The sequence below is a fragment of the Mercenaria mercenaria genome, chromosome 17 (genome assembly GCF_021730395.1).
Source record: "Mercenaria mercenaria strain notata chromosome 17, MADL_Memer_1, whole genome shotgun sequence".
In the NCBI taxonomy this organism is placed as follows: domain Eukaryota; kingdom Metazoa; phylum Mollusca; class Bivalvia; order Venerida; family Veneridae; genus Mercenaria; species Mercenaria mercenaria.
Window position 1 is genome coordinate 27617391 of NC_069377.1, and position 17361 is coordinate 27634751.

At 35.8% G+C, this 17361-nt stretch overlaps 1 protein-coding gene across 1 annotated transcript; it reads right to left on the bottom strand.

The window, feature by feature from the left end:
- Window positions 1-1594: 1594 nt before the first annotated feature.
- Window positions 1595-10825, bottom strand: LOC128549941 (NAD-dependent protein deacetylase sirtuin-3, mitochondrial-like). The gene is made up of 4 exons (XM_053527732.1): window positions 10638-10825; window positions 6379-6559; window positions 5447-5593; window positions 1595-1901 (listed from the first exon to the last, which is right to left on the bottom strand). Exons 1-4 carry the CDS (start codon window positions 10675-10677, stop codon window positions 1595-1597), a joined length of 675 nt encoding a protein of 224 aa, XP_053383707.1. The 5' UTR covers window positions 10678-10825.
- Between the last annotated feature and the right edge of the window lie 6536 nt (window positions 10826-17361).

The window sequence follows — 17361 nt, forward strand, 5'->3', positions numbered from 1 at the left end:
GTTTTTCTATTTGACCTACTGACCTAGTTTTTGATGGCACGTGACCCAGTTTCGAACTTGACCTAGATATCATCAAGATGAACATTCTGACCAATTTTCATGAAGATCTCATGAAATATATGGCCTCTAGAGTGGTCACAAGGTTTTTCTATTTTTAGCCCTACTGACCTAGTTTTTGACCGCAGGTAACCCAGTTTCGAACTTGACCTAGATATCATCAAGATGAACATTCAGACCAACTTTCATACAGATCCCATGAAAAATATGGCCTTTAGAGAGGTCACAAGGTTTTTCTATTATTTGACCTACTGACCTAGTTTTTGATGGCACATGACCCAGTTTCGAACTTGACCTAGATATCATCAAAGTGAACATTCTGACCAATTTTCATGAAGATCTTGTGAAATATTTGGCCTCTAGAGAGGTCACAAGGTTTTTCTATTTTTAGACCTACTGACCTAGTTTTTGAAGGAACGTGACCCAGTTTCGAACTTGACCTAGATATCATCAAGATGAACATTCTGACCAATTTTCATGAAGATCTTGTGAAATATATGGCCTCTTGAGAGGTCACAAGGTTTTTCTATTATTTGACCTACTGACCTAGTTTTTGACGGCACGTGACCCAGTTTCGAACTTGACCTTGATATCATCAAGATGAACATTCTGACCAATTTTCATGAAGATCTCATGAAATATATGGCCTCTAGAGAGGTCAAAAGGTTTTTCTATTTTTAGCCCTACTGACCTAGTTTTTGATGGCACGTGACCCAGTTTCGAACTTGACCTAGATATCATCAAGATGAACATTCAGACCAACTTTCATACAGATCCAATGAAAAATATGGCCTTTAGAGAGGTCACAAGGTTTTTCTAATATTTGAGCTACTGACCTAGTTTTTGACGGCACATGACCCAGTTTTCGAACTTGACCTAGATATCATCAAGGTGAACATTCTGACCAATTTTCATGAAGATCTTGTGAAATATATGGCCTCTAGAGAGGTCACAAGGTTTTTCTATTTTTAGACCTACTGACCTAGTTTTTGATGGAACGTGACCCAGTTTCGAACTTGACCTAGATATCATCAAGGTGAACATTCTGACCAATTTTCATGAAGATCTTGAGAAATATATGGCCTCTAGAGAGGTCACAAGGATTTTCTATTTTTAGACCTACTGACCTAGTTTTTGATGGCACGTGACCCAGTTTCGAACTTGACCTAGATATCATCAAGATGAACATTCTGACCAACTTTCATAAAGATCCCATGAAAAATGTGACCTCTAGAGTGGTCACAAGCAAAAGTTTACGGACGGACGCACGGACGGACGACGGACACCGCACGATCACAAAAGCTCACCTTGTCACTTTGTGACAGGTGAGCTAAAAATTGTTGAACCAGTCTGATTTTCAGGGGGACACAACTAGGGTACCAATACATCATTCTGACAAAGTTTGGTCAAAATCCCCCTAGTAGTTTCTAAGGAGATGCGATAACGAGAAATTGTTAACGGACGGAAGGACTGACGGAAGGACGACGGACCACAGACGCAGAGTGATTTGAATAGCCCACCATCTGATGATGGTGGGCTAACAAATCAGTGTGAGGGTTTTCCCTAGAAAAGGGTTTGTCTTACGTCCATATGATACATGTAACTTACATCTTTCAAGCCCATCTATATTTTGTGTATACATGCGTAGAAGTAGACCTTTATCATACAACAGCCTGACGAAGTAATGGATATAGTTTGGTCGGTATTTTCCTGATGGGTACAGCTCCTTTGCCAGGGTGAAGAACGGGCGAGGATTCAAGAAGAAGTAGTCTATATCGAAGATGGCTTCTGGGTATGGTATATTATACTGCTGTAAGTTGTCATACAGTCCTGTACCAGGTGACCTAAAGGTAAACATCAAAGTTTTGAAATCAACCTAGCTAAGTTCTTACTGTAAACACACTGGTAAACTGAAGCTTTCCTATGTCTCAAGTAACTTATAATTAACATACATGTATGAATTTTGTGATGAGTCACTTGTTGTTGTTACTGTAAAACCAGATTATTTTATTTTCTCGAGGTTTAACATTTGCTATTTTTAAAATTGAAATTGGTTTATGTGTGGTAGAATATTTGTGGTATTATGGCTCACTTATGAAAGATGAAGATCATAAAGTAACATATTCAACACTAATAAAAATTTCTTTTTTTCTGGGATTAGAGTCATACCAACACAATTTAGGTCATATTGGGACTTTTCCTGCTTTTATGGTGAAGGAAAACCCCAGGTGCCTCTCCAAGCATTGTTTTAGGCTTAGGCAGGCACCTGGGTAGAATGACCGACCTGCCTAAAGCCAGCTGGATGGATTCCTCACATGAAGAATTCTACACCCCAAGTGCAGTATAAAAGCCACACTCAGGTAAGGGGCAAGCAATTCGAAGAAAGCAACCTTAACCACTCGCGATGGAGGCTCCAGCGCTTTAAACAGTATTATTTTTGTGAAGATATGTAACAAAAATAAAAACCTTCATGAAAATTTCTGATTTTACAGTAACTGCTTTGTATAGCACAAACTATTGAAGAGGCTAGATTATACAAAAAAAATCTTAAAAAATTCTAATGTCACAGGTAAGACAATCATATAATTCTGATATTAAATTACTTCAATGACTTAAATATAAATATTTGTAAAACAAAATATAGGTCACATAAGCATAAATTAATATAAATTCTGAAATCTTTTAAAGCTGTTCTTATTTAGATTTTGTAACACACACTTTAGCATAAAAGACTGGCGACGATATAACAGGTAATTCATTTACAACAAAACAATTTACTAAACACTTTAATTGATTGTTGAAAACAGCAGAGTTGTCCTTTGTACCATAGGACAATGTGACTGTCATCCAAACTAAACCTTGATTTTATCTAAAAGAATATATAATAACTAGGTAGCTCATTATGATAAATGTGTCACATTACAGCAAAATTGGTGGAAAATATGAAATGGCTTTTAATAGAAATTAAACTAATGTACCATTAATCAATATCAAAGATTCTTGAAATATAAGATTTCTCTGATTGTATATAAAGTGATAAATGGTTTAATCTGAACAATGATATAAATTACATGTACACATTACAAAAATCTTGAGAAGGTTACAGTTTAAACATTAAGAAATCTGGCCCTCCTTAGCCAATACATTTACTGCTAAAAAATATCAAAGTATGGTATTTACACTTTTTACCACCTTTGGATGCACTGTTTTCCCATACATGCAGTTCTTAATCTTAACAACATAATTTAGAAGTTGTCTACTGACTAAAGGCAAGCACCTTATGAAGGTTGACAGGCAAAGCACTCTTTTAATTACAGAGCTGAAACCATTTTCGTGTAGAGGTCATTGTGACCTTGACCTTTTGTCCTACTGACCCCCAACAAAAAATATAAGGGCCAAACATCTACTGACCACAGGCAATCATCCTATGACGTCTGACCATTGTAAGACCATGCATTGCATTCTCTAGTTATTGATTGGGAACCAATGTTCTATCTAGGGATGGACCGACAGACCAACACACACCAAGCAAAACAATATATTCCCTCTTCTCCCAAGAGGGGGCATAAATATTAACCCCCAGTATCCACTGTCATTGTCGCATAAGGTACATTGTTCAAATATTTTCATAATATTTGGCTCTAAGAGTGAATGACTTTTAGGACCTATAGGAGGCCCTTTAACAGCTTCTGTCAAGTACTGCCAGAAATGTATTATCAAAATTACTGCTATGCATGTAAGTGTCGACAGTATTGTACAAAATTCAAGTTACTGGTACTCAGACACTATATTTTCCACTTAGTTAACAGCATGAGTAGAATTAGTTCATACATTTTAAATCAACATTAGCAAAACAGATTCTAGTAAGTTTTAACATCAGATATTCCTTTTTTTTTTCAGAAAAGAAATTGTTCCAAAAATATTCCCAAATTACCTGAAGTACAGCTATTTTGGCCAAATATAACAGAAAATAGTTGATGTGATGCTCAAAACAACAATGTTTTTCCATTTCTATTTCATACAACATAATAGCACAATAAATGGAAAAGACCTTGATGTTTTATACCCGGACAAAAGAGGTTGAAATTTATAAATTTTTAAAGTTTTAACTTTTTTATACTATTTTTTGCTAATAGGTGGGTAATTAGGAGATATGTCTTGGAGCATTCAAAATCTCTGCATGGCTTAATTTTGTCCTCCTCAGACAGTAAAGGATGCCATTAAAAACGACGTAATATACTTCAATTTAAGCCCTTGATGCAATTACCAGTAAATATCTTGTATACATGTTTTACCCTTTTTGGAATTTCTTGATCACTTATTTGTAAATCAATTGCCAGTTTCGACCAAAGCTACACATATTTGTATCAAATTCATATTTAACATCCCATATTTCAATAAACAATACACAATATACACAATTTTTGTTCACAATACCGATATGAGGGAAAGGGGATACAAGTATGTGGGTAGATAATCTCTTTAGCGTATGTGGGCTAAAGTGAACATTTATAATGCTTATGGTGCCTGCACAAACTCACATCACGAATGTATTGTACATGTATACTATATAAAAGACAATGAATAACACATTGTAAGATACAAACATACAGTTATTGTTCTTAGACCTCTTAGACTGAAAAATGAAAATTATTATCACAGTATGTTAAGAAAATTATCGTTGATTTTGAATTTAAGACGTACTGAAATAGTAACGCAAACCATGAATACAAGAAAGAATTCGGCCCAAAATTGTCCCCCCCCCCTCAAAACACTGTCATACTAATCTGTGTTTTCTACTTAATCTTTTCAATGCTATGTCCTTCATTTTAATTTGAAAATATCCTGATATTCTGTAAGGTAGTGTTATTTCTAGAGCTCATAAAGGGCAGGGTGCTGCCACAGGCACCAGTATCGGACCTGGGACAAAAATAATGTTTGTTTTCATCCTAAATGAGTTAAAAATGAAAAATATGTAGTGAAATATGAGCCCCCTTCAAAATATACATATGTATATTTGAAGGGGGCTCATATTTCACTACATATTTTTCATTTTTAACTCATTTAGGATTTAAAACAAACATATTTTGTCCCAGGTCCGATACTGGTGCCTGTGGGGATAGTGTGCTGTTTCGTACTGGAATACATAGGACTTTAAAGGTCAAAAGGCAGGACATGACAGCAGATCAAAGGCAGACTGGCACATTTATGGCTTGGCAGCACTTAAAAGGAACAGTGCTGGATGCCCCGTTACTCCACTATAGAAATAACACTAGTAAGGGTTAAAAAGTGGACACATCAAAAACTTTGTTATTGCAGTTATCAATGACAATCCTACATGAAGGTAACGGTCTATGTCATGTATACATTTCTGCTAAATTTAGCTAACCTGAAGTCTGGTATTCCACTCGGGGTACTGATTCCAGCTCCTGCTACTATAACAACATTCTTTACGGCTTCCATCTGTAACCTTCCAGCTGCATCTGCAACATTTTTAACCAAACCATTCGAGCTTGCCTTACCTGACAACACTCTCCTGAAAAAACAATGTACATCAAAATAACTAACAAAATAATTCCACATCTCTAAAATAAATACAATTTATTATACTGACATTCATTACAAGTAATGACTGTTCATGTCTATCATAGGTGCCTCTCTGACCAAGTAGTTGTTAGCTGACTTCAAATCACTTGTCACTCACAGTTATAGGTTTGCAACCTTGTTTGACTCCACTTTGGGGTGTAGAATTCTAGTAAGTGAGGAAGCCATCCAGTTCTACCTGTGTGCTGACGGTGCCTGAAATAATGCACAGAGGGGCACATGTGGTCTTTTCCCTCCATGTAAACCCAGCAAAGACAACAAATATGACCATCCTAAAGAAAGATCAGACACCATTTTTTTGACATTTTTTTTAAGAAAAGACTATCCAGAATATAAATTATAAATTCTTCCAGCAATGTCATTTCACAAGCTTATTTAGACATTGTGTTAAAATAAAACCTTGTTTCACTAAAATGTAGTTAATAGTTTCCCACAATGAGTCTTATAATACTTGATATCATCATTGAGAAAATCATGTTACTGTTAAAAGAAAAGAAATGAAATAATCCACACAAAGGATACAGTCGAACTTCGTCTGCTTGAACTCGGTTATTTTGAACATCATCCTTTGCTGGAACTTGTCAAGTCACGGTAATATCCCCATTTATGTATATCTTTCGATGACTCAAACTATCAATAACTGAAACAAATTTTGCTGGTCCCACTGAGTTCAAGCGAACAAAGTTCAATTGTAGTAAAATGTACAATAGCACTTACTTTTGTAATGGTCTATTTTTATTGTCATTTATTGTTAATTTTGAAAGTCCTGCAGTGATGGCTGTCTCTGACTGGGTTTTATACACTGGACTGCTGTTAGGGTGAATGGCTCTTAGGGGCGCACCAACAGGTTTGTTTCTGGTACCAGCAGATGGCACCCTCTCTAAGGCCCCTGATGACCCTGCAATGAAGTGAACAAGTTATCTGAGCCGCGCCATGAGAAAACCAATATAGTGGCTTTGCGACCAGCATTCGCGCAGTCTGGTCAGGATCCATGCTGTTCCCTTTCAAAGCCTATTACAATTAGAGAAACTGTTGGTGAACAGCATGGAACCTGACCAGACTGCGTGGATGCGCAGGCTGGTTTGGATCCATGCTGTTCCGTCTGTTCGCAAAGCCAGTATGTTGGTTTTCTCATGGCTTGGCTCAATTCTTTTTATTTTCATAATAGCTCTCCAAGAGAAAACTGATTATATTATTATAGTAATATTTTAATTATTTTTGTATTAATCTACGTAAGAAAGTACTGTACCTTAACACATAAAATTCTCAATAAAACAGCAGGTCGATCAGCCTAAATTAAAATTAAGTGTTTTGAATTAATAAATATTTATATGATTGATACAGGTGATGAGGAGGAACAACTGATACATGCATATACTCCAAAGAGTAATTTCGAATTATAAGTATGGCAAAAAAAAAATCCAAGAAAAAGGAGCCATAATTAATAAAATATTGGTACCAGATTTATGGACCTTGTCATACAGCGTGTGATGTAGGGAACATTTTTTTTTAGTTCGAAGCAAATCCAATTAATTAATTCAAGGTTAAGTTTTAAAAATAATTATCAAAATGAAATTCATGAATTGTAATATTGCTATTTTGTACTAACTGCTTCCATTTAAGGACATCTAAGTGAAATTTTGTACGAAGTGGCTAGCCATCTGGTACTGGAAGCCTGACCTGCAATATAGCCAATCAGTAACCAGATGCCTAGCCTGTTCTCTAGATGTTTTCTAGATGTCTGTTAATCAATTTGTTTATGAATTAAGTATTTCACAAAGGAAGTATTTATCATACTTTACATAATTACTTGCTAAACTACATCTTATCAGTATTTGTGTTAAAAATGCTGAACAGTGCTTATAGATGTATAAATACTGTCATTCCAATGTTTCTATAATAATCTATTGTTGTTGCTATGCACAGCAGTTGTGCCAAGACAAATATTGACAAACAGAAGTTTGAAAGAAGTCTGCTAAGATGAAATGTTACATTACAGGATATGTTGACAAGAACTGAAGTAATGAGAAATGATATAATTTATTTTATCTTTTAACATGCTTAATTTTATAAGATGAACATGCTAATAAAATTAAGGTGTTTTTTTTTTAATTTTAAATGTCTTTCAGTTTAACCATCTTAAACAACATACATTTATTAAAAACTGTGTACATACTGTGTCTACGCATGTCTATTTAACTTAAATTTGTAATGTATAAATGTTGTGTCAGTTACAAGTAGATCCTTGTTTAAACATTCAATTTCACTTTGCAGAAAAGTTTTTTAGAACTTTGGCAACATATTTCTTTGTTTCATTTATTCCTCAGTTATAAAATTTGTCACATTTCCATTTTTATTTGTCGACAGTTTTATGATGACAAGGTTGAATTCAGCCTAGTATTTGCTTACAATTTTACCATCTTTAAAGGTAAAGGTAAATTTTATTTACCGTCGCTTTGCGAAACAATGAAACATAAGCTCTATAGAGCTTTTGAGCAACCCTTTTTTAAGAACAGTTATACCTTACCCCTAGCAATTTGCTGGTACCCATTTACAGCTGGGTCGACTGAGGCAATTGTGATAAAGTGCCATGCCCAAGGACACTCCGCAATGGGAGTAGCCAGGAATCGAACCTGGGGCCTTCAGGGTTTTCCCTTGGGTTTTTTATTTGGGAGTCCATGGACTCCCATGGCTGCTAATTTAAGGGTCCCTAATAATTTTTGGGGGTCCATAAGTTACTGATCTTGAAAAGAGACATTATTACTATAAAAATTTACCTTGAAACCGAATGAACTTGTATCTTTTTAATTTAGATAGCAGATGATTCAATATTTCGGAATGGCATCTTTCAAAATGACATGAGCTTCTCAATTCAGACAGATAACAAAATGTGTGATACTCTTTTAGTTAAGATCAAATAGCCAGTAATTACCAGCAATTAGTGTGTCACCTCGTGCCAATTATGTTGTTCACAGTTTGATATCATTTAAAGATAATACTCGATCCTTAATTAGTATCACAATTTTTGTGATTTATTTATATTTCTTTCATCAAACTATTTCTAATTTATATGAAATATATTTTATTTGAAGAAAAATAAACCATTCGATCTTTTACGGAACGTAACGGCAATCTTAGATCTTAGCGGTGACAGTTAGCTCAGAGAGTAGTTTCCCTTTACCAAAATGGCGAACATCGGTAACAAAACTTGTTTGAAGTTGGAAAGTTGTCTATACCGAAGTATAAATGCGCACCCACGATTCAAGGGTGGTCCCAGGGGTAAAAAAAAACTGTGCATTATACATGGGTATCTGCTCAAAGGAGGCTTAAGTGCAAAGGAGTTCTGTGACCGATTTTGTGGGTCACTGGACGCAGAGGCACTGAAAAATGCGAGTTCAAAGCAGTAAAAGCGCGTCAGGGACGCAGAAAACCTGCGTCCGGGAAAACCCTGGGCCTTCACCTCAGTAGGATACTAGGAAGGCAGTGGCTAGAGAACCGGAATCGGTTCCCTAGACAGTGAACTTATTCGTCCGGAACCGGTTCTCTAGCCAAAGTACCGTGCATAGGCTAGGGAACCGGATTTTTATTTCAATGCATAAAGCCGCCGAAATTCACTTTGTTTCTTTTGGTAAGTATCATGCATGTTTATTATCTTGATTAATTTTACCATTTCAGCAAGCCATGCCTTTTCATTGTGTTTACTGTGTCCCCAAAAGTATACTCACCACATAATGTCCGCCATATTGGAATGATAAAATAAACTAGTACGAATGAATGTGGAAATCGTCGGAGCAAAAAAAACAAAGACAAATATCAAACAGGGAATGCCACGTACCAAAACCGCAGCCTCCCCAAAACTAAACCTACAAAATACTTCTCATCTTGACAGAGGCCGAGAGTTTAGAATGAATAACAATCCCTGAAGGATGAAAATATAACAACATTGAATGTACGGGGAGACTTTTTACGGCCGCCACACAGCACAAACAACACAGTTGTGCGCATAAAAAACAAAGACAAATATCAAACAGGGAATGCCACGTACCAAAATCTGTATTGATCACATATCTTTAAACGTGAAGTGTGAAGTGTTACAAACCAGTATTTTAAGTGATCAAAGAATCCGCAGGAAGTTTTATTGGGAATTAAATTAGTTTGTACATCTGTAAACATGTAATGACGCTAATAGAAATCAATATTATTTCATATTTAAACAATTTAAACGTAGTACATGTTTAAAGCAAATAACATTTAAAAAACAAAAACAAAAAACAGCAAAGTAGTTCGTTCTAGCTTTATCATTACAATATGGCGGACACAGTATGCGGCGGTACATTTTTGGAGACAGTAAACGTAGATAAATGCAAGGGCATAGTAAAATTAATTAAGAATTAGATAATAATATGCATGACACTTACCAAGAAAACAAGCAGATTTATGCCTAGAAACAAAATTCCGGTTCCCTAGCCTATGCACAATATTCTGCTTAGAGAACCGGTTCCGCACGAATAAGTTTGCTCTCTAGGGAACTGATTCCGGTTCTCTAGCCACTGCCTACTCTGAAAGCATCTTAGCCTTCTCGACCAATACGTCAAAGAAAATGACAAATTTAATCAATTCATTACACCATTCCTACACAAATTGATCACTGTATGCATAGAAAACCCCTAGAGGACAGGCTAGGGGTCCAGTTACCAGAGGGCTAGACACTTCCAGTGTAATACTGCCCTGGTCAAATTCAACAGTCCAGAAAGATTTCCTCCTACAATTATTGCTAGGTAAATAACATAAATTAAAAACGTTTCAGTCTATGCTAAATTATATTACTGTAATATACAAATACTTTAAAAAGGCTACCAATATAAAATAGCTTGAACAAAGCGATTATAACAGCAGTTTGTTCTTTATCATTTTCTATCCGAAATACTATTCCACTTTACAGCAAGCACCTGTTGTTGCCGATATTTCAATCTCACCTTTCCGTACTGCAGCCATCAGTGATCTTAATATCATCATATATGGAGTACCCTCAAATTAGGGTACTTTTGCAGAAAAATGGTTTGCTATGTGGATAAATTTCCATTTTAATCACCGTTATCAGTTGCCAAAATAACTGTGTACGCCATTTTGAACATAGAAACAATTGCGGATGCTTTCGGTTTTTATCAGCTCCAAATTGAGGCCCGTCGGAGTGCTGAACAATCGTTGTGTCGCGTTGTAAAAGTTACAATTTTCAATAAAATATAAGCAGCTCATTTATTAATTAAAAAAAACAAACACACACACACATATAAAAAGATATATAAACATTATCCCCTGCTTTTTTAAATTTCGTTACCCTTTTTGTATGGTTAATGGGATCAAAGAGCGGTATATAAAAAAAAACTGCCTATTTTATACTTAGGCCTAAATTAAAAATTCTTTGTTTCCGGTAACATGCTCAAACAAAAATAGGGTATATGAAAAAGTTGAAAAAAAATATTCTCCAAGGCTGGGCCAAAAATTTATGGTAGGTCGGGATACCGGAAACAAACAATTTTTTACGCCTTATTTGTGTCGGTAAAAAGCTTTGCATAGCTTATGTTAACTTGTTGAAATCTCTCCGACAATAAATAAATTTTGATTTGATTTGATTTGGGGTGTAGTACTTAATTGACCTAGTACACACTGTGTCTTTTGCGAGTGAGAACCGGGTGCAAATCCGTGCTGGTTTGCATGTTATTCTTAATTGTTAGCTCACATGACCAGGTCAGATGATGCTCTTTGTATCTTATTTTGTCTGGCATTCGGACATCCACAATTGCTTGTGTTCACAATAGCAAATTCATTTTTTATTTGATTTTGACTAAACTTGCACACAACTTATATATCTAAAAGATCTCGGTTCCTTTCGAAAACCAGCCATATTGGCCCATTTAGTGACATAGTTATTATATATTACTCCTGATATGTCAAAAAAATTTGCCATCTTATATAGGCTTGTGTGCGATGTAGCTCCTTCATTTATTGTTGGATCTGTACCAAAGGTGATAAAAAATCAGACGGGCAAAAGATCTTGGTTCCTTTCGAAAATCAGCAATATTAGAAAATGGATGCAGGAGTTGTGGCCATTGAAATTTTCAAAAATAGCATTAGAGTACACACACACACACATACAAGGTCAAAATGTGCTTTAATTTCATTTTGGATATTGACCTGATTGGTCAGACATTTGATAGGCAAAAGTTTTGGTTTGTTTCATGAATCCTATGGAGTTATGCACTCTTGAAAACGCATTTCTGTTATGATTTCAAGTTTGTGTGCGCTTAGCGTTCTATTTCTGAAGAAGGATTTTTGTTTTAAGTTAGACTTAAATTTAATTATTGCTATAGTAGCAATAACTTGCTAGTAATTTATAGTATAAATTTACCTAAGTTTGACTTATTGCTACTCTGTTGCTATGGTAGCAAGTAGCCGCCTTCATATTTCATGTGCCACCAAAATCAATTTGTCGCTACCTTCAAGCTATGCTAGCAGGTTCCTGCTACTGATAGCGAGAGGTGGCTACTAGTAGCGGCTAGTTAGCAGGTACACAGCAGATACTCGCTACCACATGCTACCTTCCTGCTACTAGTTCGTGCTATCAAAAATAGTACCGAGTAGGTAGCAGCAAGCTAGCGGCTAGCAAGCTGCTACCCTTCTGTTTTACTTTCTTTTAATTCCACGTTTTGACTAATTTTATAGTTTTATAGTTTCGTACCAGTGAAAACTATATTTGACATTTTAATTGTGAAAATACCGGTTATTAGTATACTCAGCGTCACTGAAAAGTTACCACCCTAATGGCCCTTATATTTAAAAAATCGCATTGGGCTGTATTAAATGCATAACACGACTACATTTTTGACGCAGCTGACTGGTGTAAAGATTTGTCAAATTCGATTAACTCCATTTGAGGCACGGGCTGCACGTGCAAAATGACTTTTTCCAGCAATGTCGACATGTACGAATTTTCTATCGCAAATCATTCATCGCACTTGAAAGTTAATCGACAGACTAAAAGGAATACGTTAAAAAAAAACAGAATATCCTTGCTAAGAATGCCACGTTTAAGTCACTATCAACGCCATCAGGCCATTAGCATGGTTGACGCCGAACTTTCATGTCGCGAAATTGCACGTCGTATGTGCTGTTCTCACCTGACAGTCATGAAATGGGTTAGGAGACATGATCAGACAGGGTCTATGAGTAATAGAGCGCGCACAGGCCATGAAAAAGTGACGTCGATATTGTATAAAATAGTAGAGGTATATATTAGGTGGTAACTTTTCAGTAACGCTGAGTATACATGTATATTTCACTCTTGCACATTATTTTGTTAGTGTTTATGTTGTTTTTGTAAGATACCCTTAAATGGCACTTACTTTATCAAACTTGAAAGCCGTAAATGACAAGAATCGCGGGAAGGAATTGAACTATCAGATCTTTAAAAAGTCAAAAAGAAAATCCTAATGTAAATCAAAAACATCAATCCCAGTTTATGGGCTGACAACATGGTAGAGTTAATTGTATAGCCCAAGTATAGCCTCCTGATCGAATGTGATATTTATAATTATGCCGAACAAGGAAGTATTAAAGAGAGAGAAAGAGATCTTTTTCTCGATGAAAAGATCATTTAAAGAGGATATGCAGACCTGTGACAGGCGGTGCTAAGTTACTGTGTCCTGCTTTGTAACAATTCTGTCAAGGTCATAGAAACGTTTTGGAATTTCAGCTACCTAGTTGCCAGCCTCAAGCGACGGCAGTGCCGGGAAGTAAAATGGCCGACGTTCTTGGATCAGTGTCCATTTGCATAAAGGACCACAGTTGTGACCCATGTTTGACTATCGGTCAGCAAATCAAATCTCATGGATTTTGTGTGGACTGCCAGGAATATTTATGCAACGATTGCTTTGAATGTCACCAGCGGACACAATCCTCGAACGATCATGAACTTGTTGACAAGAATTATACAGATAAACGGTCAGTTTCGAGAATAAGTTCAAGCGAGTGCACTGACAAGTGCCATGATTCGTCCGATGAAAACGCTACAGAAGTAATAATTTATACCAGGAAGATGACAGATGATCAATTTGGTAAAAACCAGAAGCAAATGGAACTTCCTTCTGACGAAATGAAGTCTACCGAAATAAAAAATATACAGACAGGAAGTGAAACCTGTACAAGCGTTGCTTCAGAGATGGATGGTGAAGAAGTTTTAGGAGAAAAGAATGTAAGCTCTGGGTTTGGGCGCAGCAAAGATCTACAAAACACGCTGTCGAAAGTAGATGACTTTTGGACCCGTGACGCCCAGAGCACTGATTTACCAGGAAAAAAGAAACGTTCTAACAGACTGACTTTAATTCGGAATATCAACGTTAAAACAAAGTCAAACGAATATCCAATTTCGTTTACAGGATGTGTTGTTCTCAACAGGAACAAATGTCTATTAATCGATTACAACAATCGCATACTTATTGTCGTGGATACAGAGAGTGAAGTAATAACAGAGGAGAAATCACTAGACTCAGACCCGTGGGATATTGCCGTACTACCACACGACCAGGTTGCTGTTACAATGCCTTTCGAGAAGGAGATTCTTGTAATGTCAACAGCTGGTAAGCTGACACCTATCCGCAAGATTAAAGTGAAAGGAGAATGTTACGGTATAGCGTATGGCGAGGACCACCTTTACGTTGCCTGCAATCCTGCCAGTGTACTTTCAATGGATGTTCAAGGAAATGATCAGGTGAATATTTTCCAAAAGAGGGAAAAGTATAAAAATCACAAAGATCTTCATTACTGTGTGTTAAGTGATGACTGTAGTTCGATCTATCTCAGTTCATATACCTCTCACTCTGTACTAAGATTAACACTAACGGGCGAAATATTGTCCAGATTCAGTCATGGCGATTTAAAAGAACCAGAAGGAATGGTATTATTAGATGATGGATCATTGATGGTATGCAGCTATAGAAAACATGCGATTCTACGTATTTCCGGGGACCTGAAACACTGTCAGGATGTAGCTACAGTAGACAACCCACAATCCATATGCTACAATCATCATCGACAAGAGGTATATGTTGGTACGTTTGACAGTAAACGGCTTAAGGTTTACAGTCTGAAATAACACTGGTCAACTAAACAGAATATGTTTCCAGCCGCAGAAATATCGAACTATTTTATAGATCTTTGTTCCGCCCAGCTGTCGTTCTAATTCACTGATTCTTTACTAACATTGTATTTTATGATTATTCCAAATTAGGACTATTGGAATGTCTTTCTAAGTAGCATTCAGACTATAAGGATCGTAGATGCCTACCCGTGTAAGACGGTTTTTTTCCGCGACCTGAGGGACAGTGTGGAATAGAAAACCGAGCGTTAGCGTTAGTGAAAGACAGCAATATCTATCCCTGGCATGCATACTTTCCCTGCTAGACAAGAATTTAGAATTCCGTGTTAGCCGGCGTGAACTAAATTGCACATTTCGTTTTCTGTGATTTTGCTTTTTTGAAGCTCTGGCTACGCCTTTGTTGTGCCATACGTTTAAAAAGAAAACTGTTATAAACTTGTTTGTTTGACAAATCTTTTATTGATATCATTTATATTTTGAATGGCGTATAATGTGTGTGTTATTTACTTAAAATGTGTCATGTTAGAGTATAACTGTAGTTGCGTACAAATCATACAACAGATAGTTTTCCTCACTAAGTGTAATGGTATTTTGAGAGTTTACAATCTTATTTATTTATTTATTTATTTATTTTGTATTCTGTTTCTTCTGTAGAAATATTTGTTTTGAAGCAGACAAAGTGTGGGGAATCACGTCACTTAAAATGAAGACATGCATGAAAACATGCCCTACACTTTCTCCCGCTTCTGCATGAAAATCAAAATATATTTCATATTGATAAACAAGATGTTACATAAACTATTATATGCCCCTTTTCTTCCAATTTTTCTGGATAGTCGCAATGTGCGCCATGTTTTGATATTTTCTTAGTGTTTGAAAGCATTCGTCATTTTATTACTTCCACGGACCAACAATACTTTTGAAAATAAATGCATTTTTAAAAAAAAATTACGGTTAAAATGGCAGTGTAATAATATGGCAATTTGAATGAAGATGCAATAGAATTAAAACAATAAGAATATTTGTAACTGGGCATAAAATATGTTGTGCAAACTTTATAAAATGATCGCACATCTCATTAATAGCAGCTCACTCGTGCATTAACATTAGTGGGAAGTTTTGTAAGAAGAGTAGTACTTTTTTATTCATTGGCACATAAAATGTTCTTTTAGAAAATGTGCTCGGTCGACAAAGAGAAAACAAAAGAGCAGCACAATATATTTGATTTAAAAAAAAAAAAAAAAAAAAAAAAAACAGTAAATGTACAAACGTCGTTATACTTGTATCATTATTTTTTCATAATCCAACATAACGCAAACGAAAGATTATTTTGTTTTAAAACTTCAAGCCGGGTACAAACATGTCACTAGGATAATTTATAATTTCAAATTCTTTCTCCGTGAAACGTTCAGTTAAAGTTTATGGCGAAACATTTTTTTCCCCAAACTTCTTGATGAAGTAGTAAAATTACTTATTTTCTGCTGCAAATATCTGTGGACAGTATATTTTCTGTGGATATCGTTTTTTTTTGTGTTAAAATACATGCAAAGTTACATGAAAGGCTATAAATAGGTCGACCACGTTTTTTGAGCCGTCATTAATTTATGCAGGACAGTTGATTCGCCAAAAAAAAGGACAGGAACATATATGTACAACATGGTAAACTAATGCATGACCCAAAAAATATGACGTTGGCTTAACACACTTGCTTCCGAGGTTCGAACCTTGATAAGTTCACATTTTTTAAATTATTTCAGACTGTTGTTTGTAAGTTTGTAAGACCTAAACGTTTAAGATGGCGCACGTGAAAGACTTTATTACGGAGGGTTTGCAAACACTTTTATTTTCAGATTGGTCTAGGTGTATTGACCATTCATGATACTGTCTATATTGCCGTAGACGATCTTCCAGCACCGATGATCATCGAGCTTAACTCTGATTCCGATACATCATCTGACTCAAGGACTGACACCGCTGAACGGTCGTCAACAGCCACAGCAAGTAAAGTTGAAATTATGCGACCTGAATTAAAGCAAAATATATTAAAAACATAGAAAAACAATGAAAGTAAATAAGTCAAACATTACTATTAAAATATTTAAAATGGTTTTAAAAGAGTCTGTAAAAATTCTTGACTAAAATGTAATATAAATAATACATATTCTAGAGAAAAAATAAAGCCGTAATCTGCGGCTTGAACTCGGACCTCGCGGTTTGTAATCATTACGCTCTGCAAGTTGCGCCAGCGATATAATCAAGTTCATGGTAAACAAAACATACATATCAACTTACTCTATGGAGAATTTTCAGCCAGGTTTGGATCGAATATCGATATAACCCAATTGAAAAGGTATATCATTCCGTCACGGCTCAAAACACGTGGTCGAACTATAACAATAAAAACATACATACCTTAGCGAAATAACTGACGGGCTATGTTTCGTTGCATATCGTCATTCAAAGTAACGCGATTCCCCACACTGCAGACATAATTTTTAAATGTAACCCAACATTGTCTCATTTTGACCTAAAAATCCTTTTACACA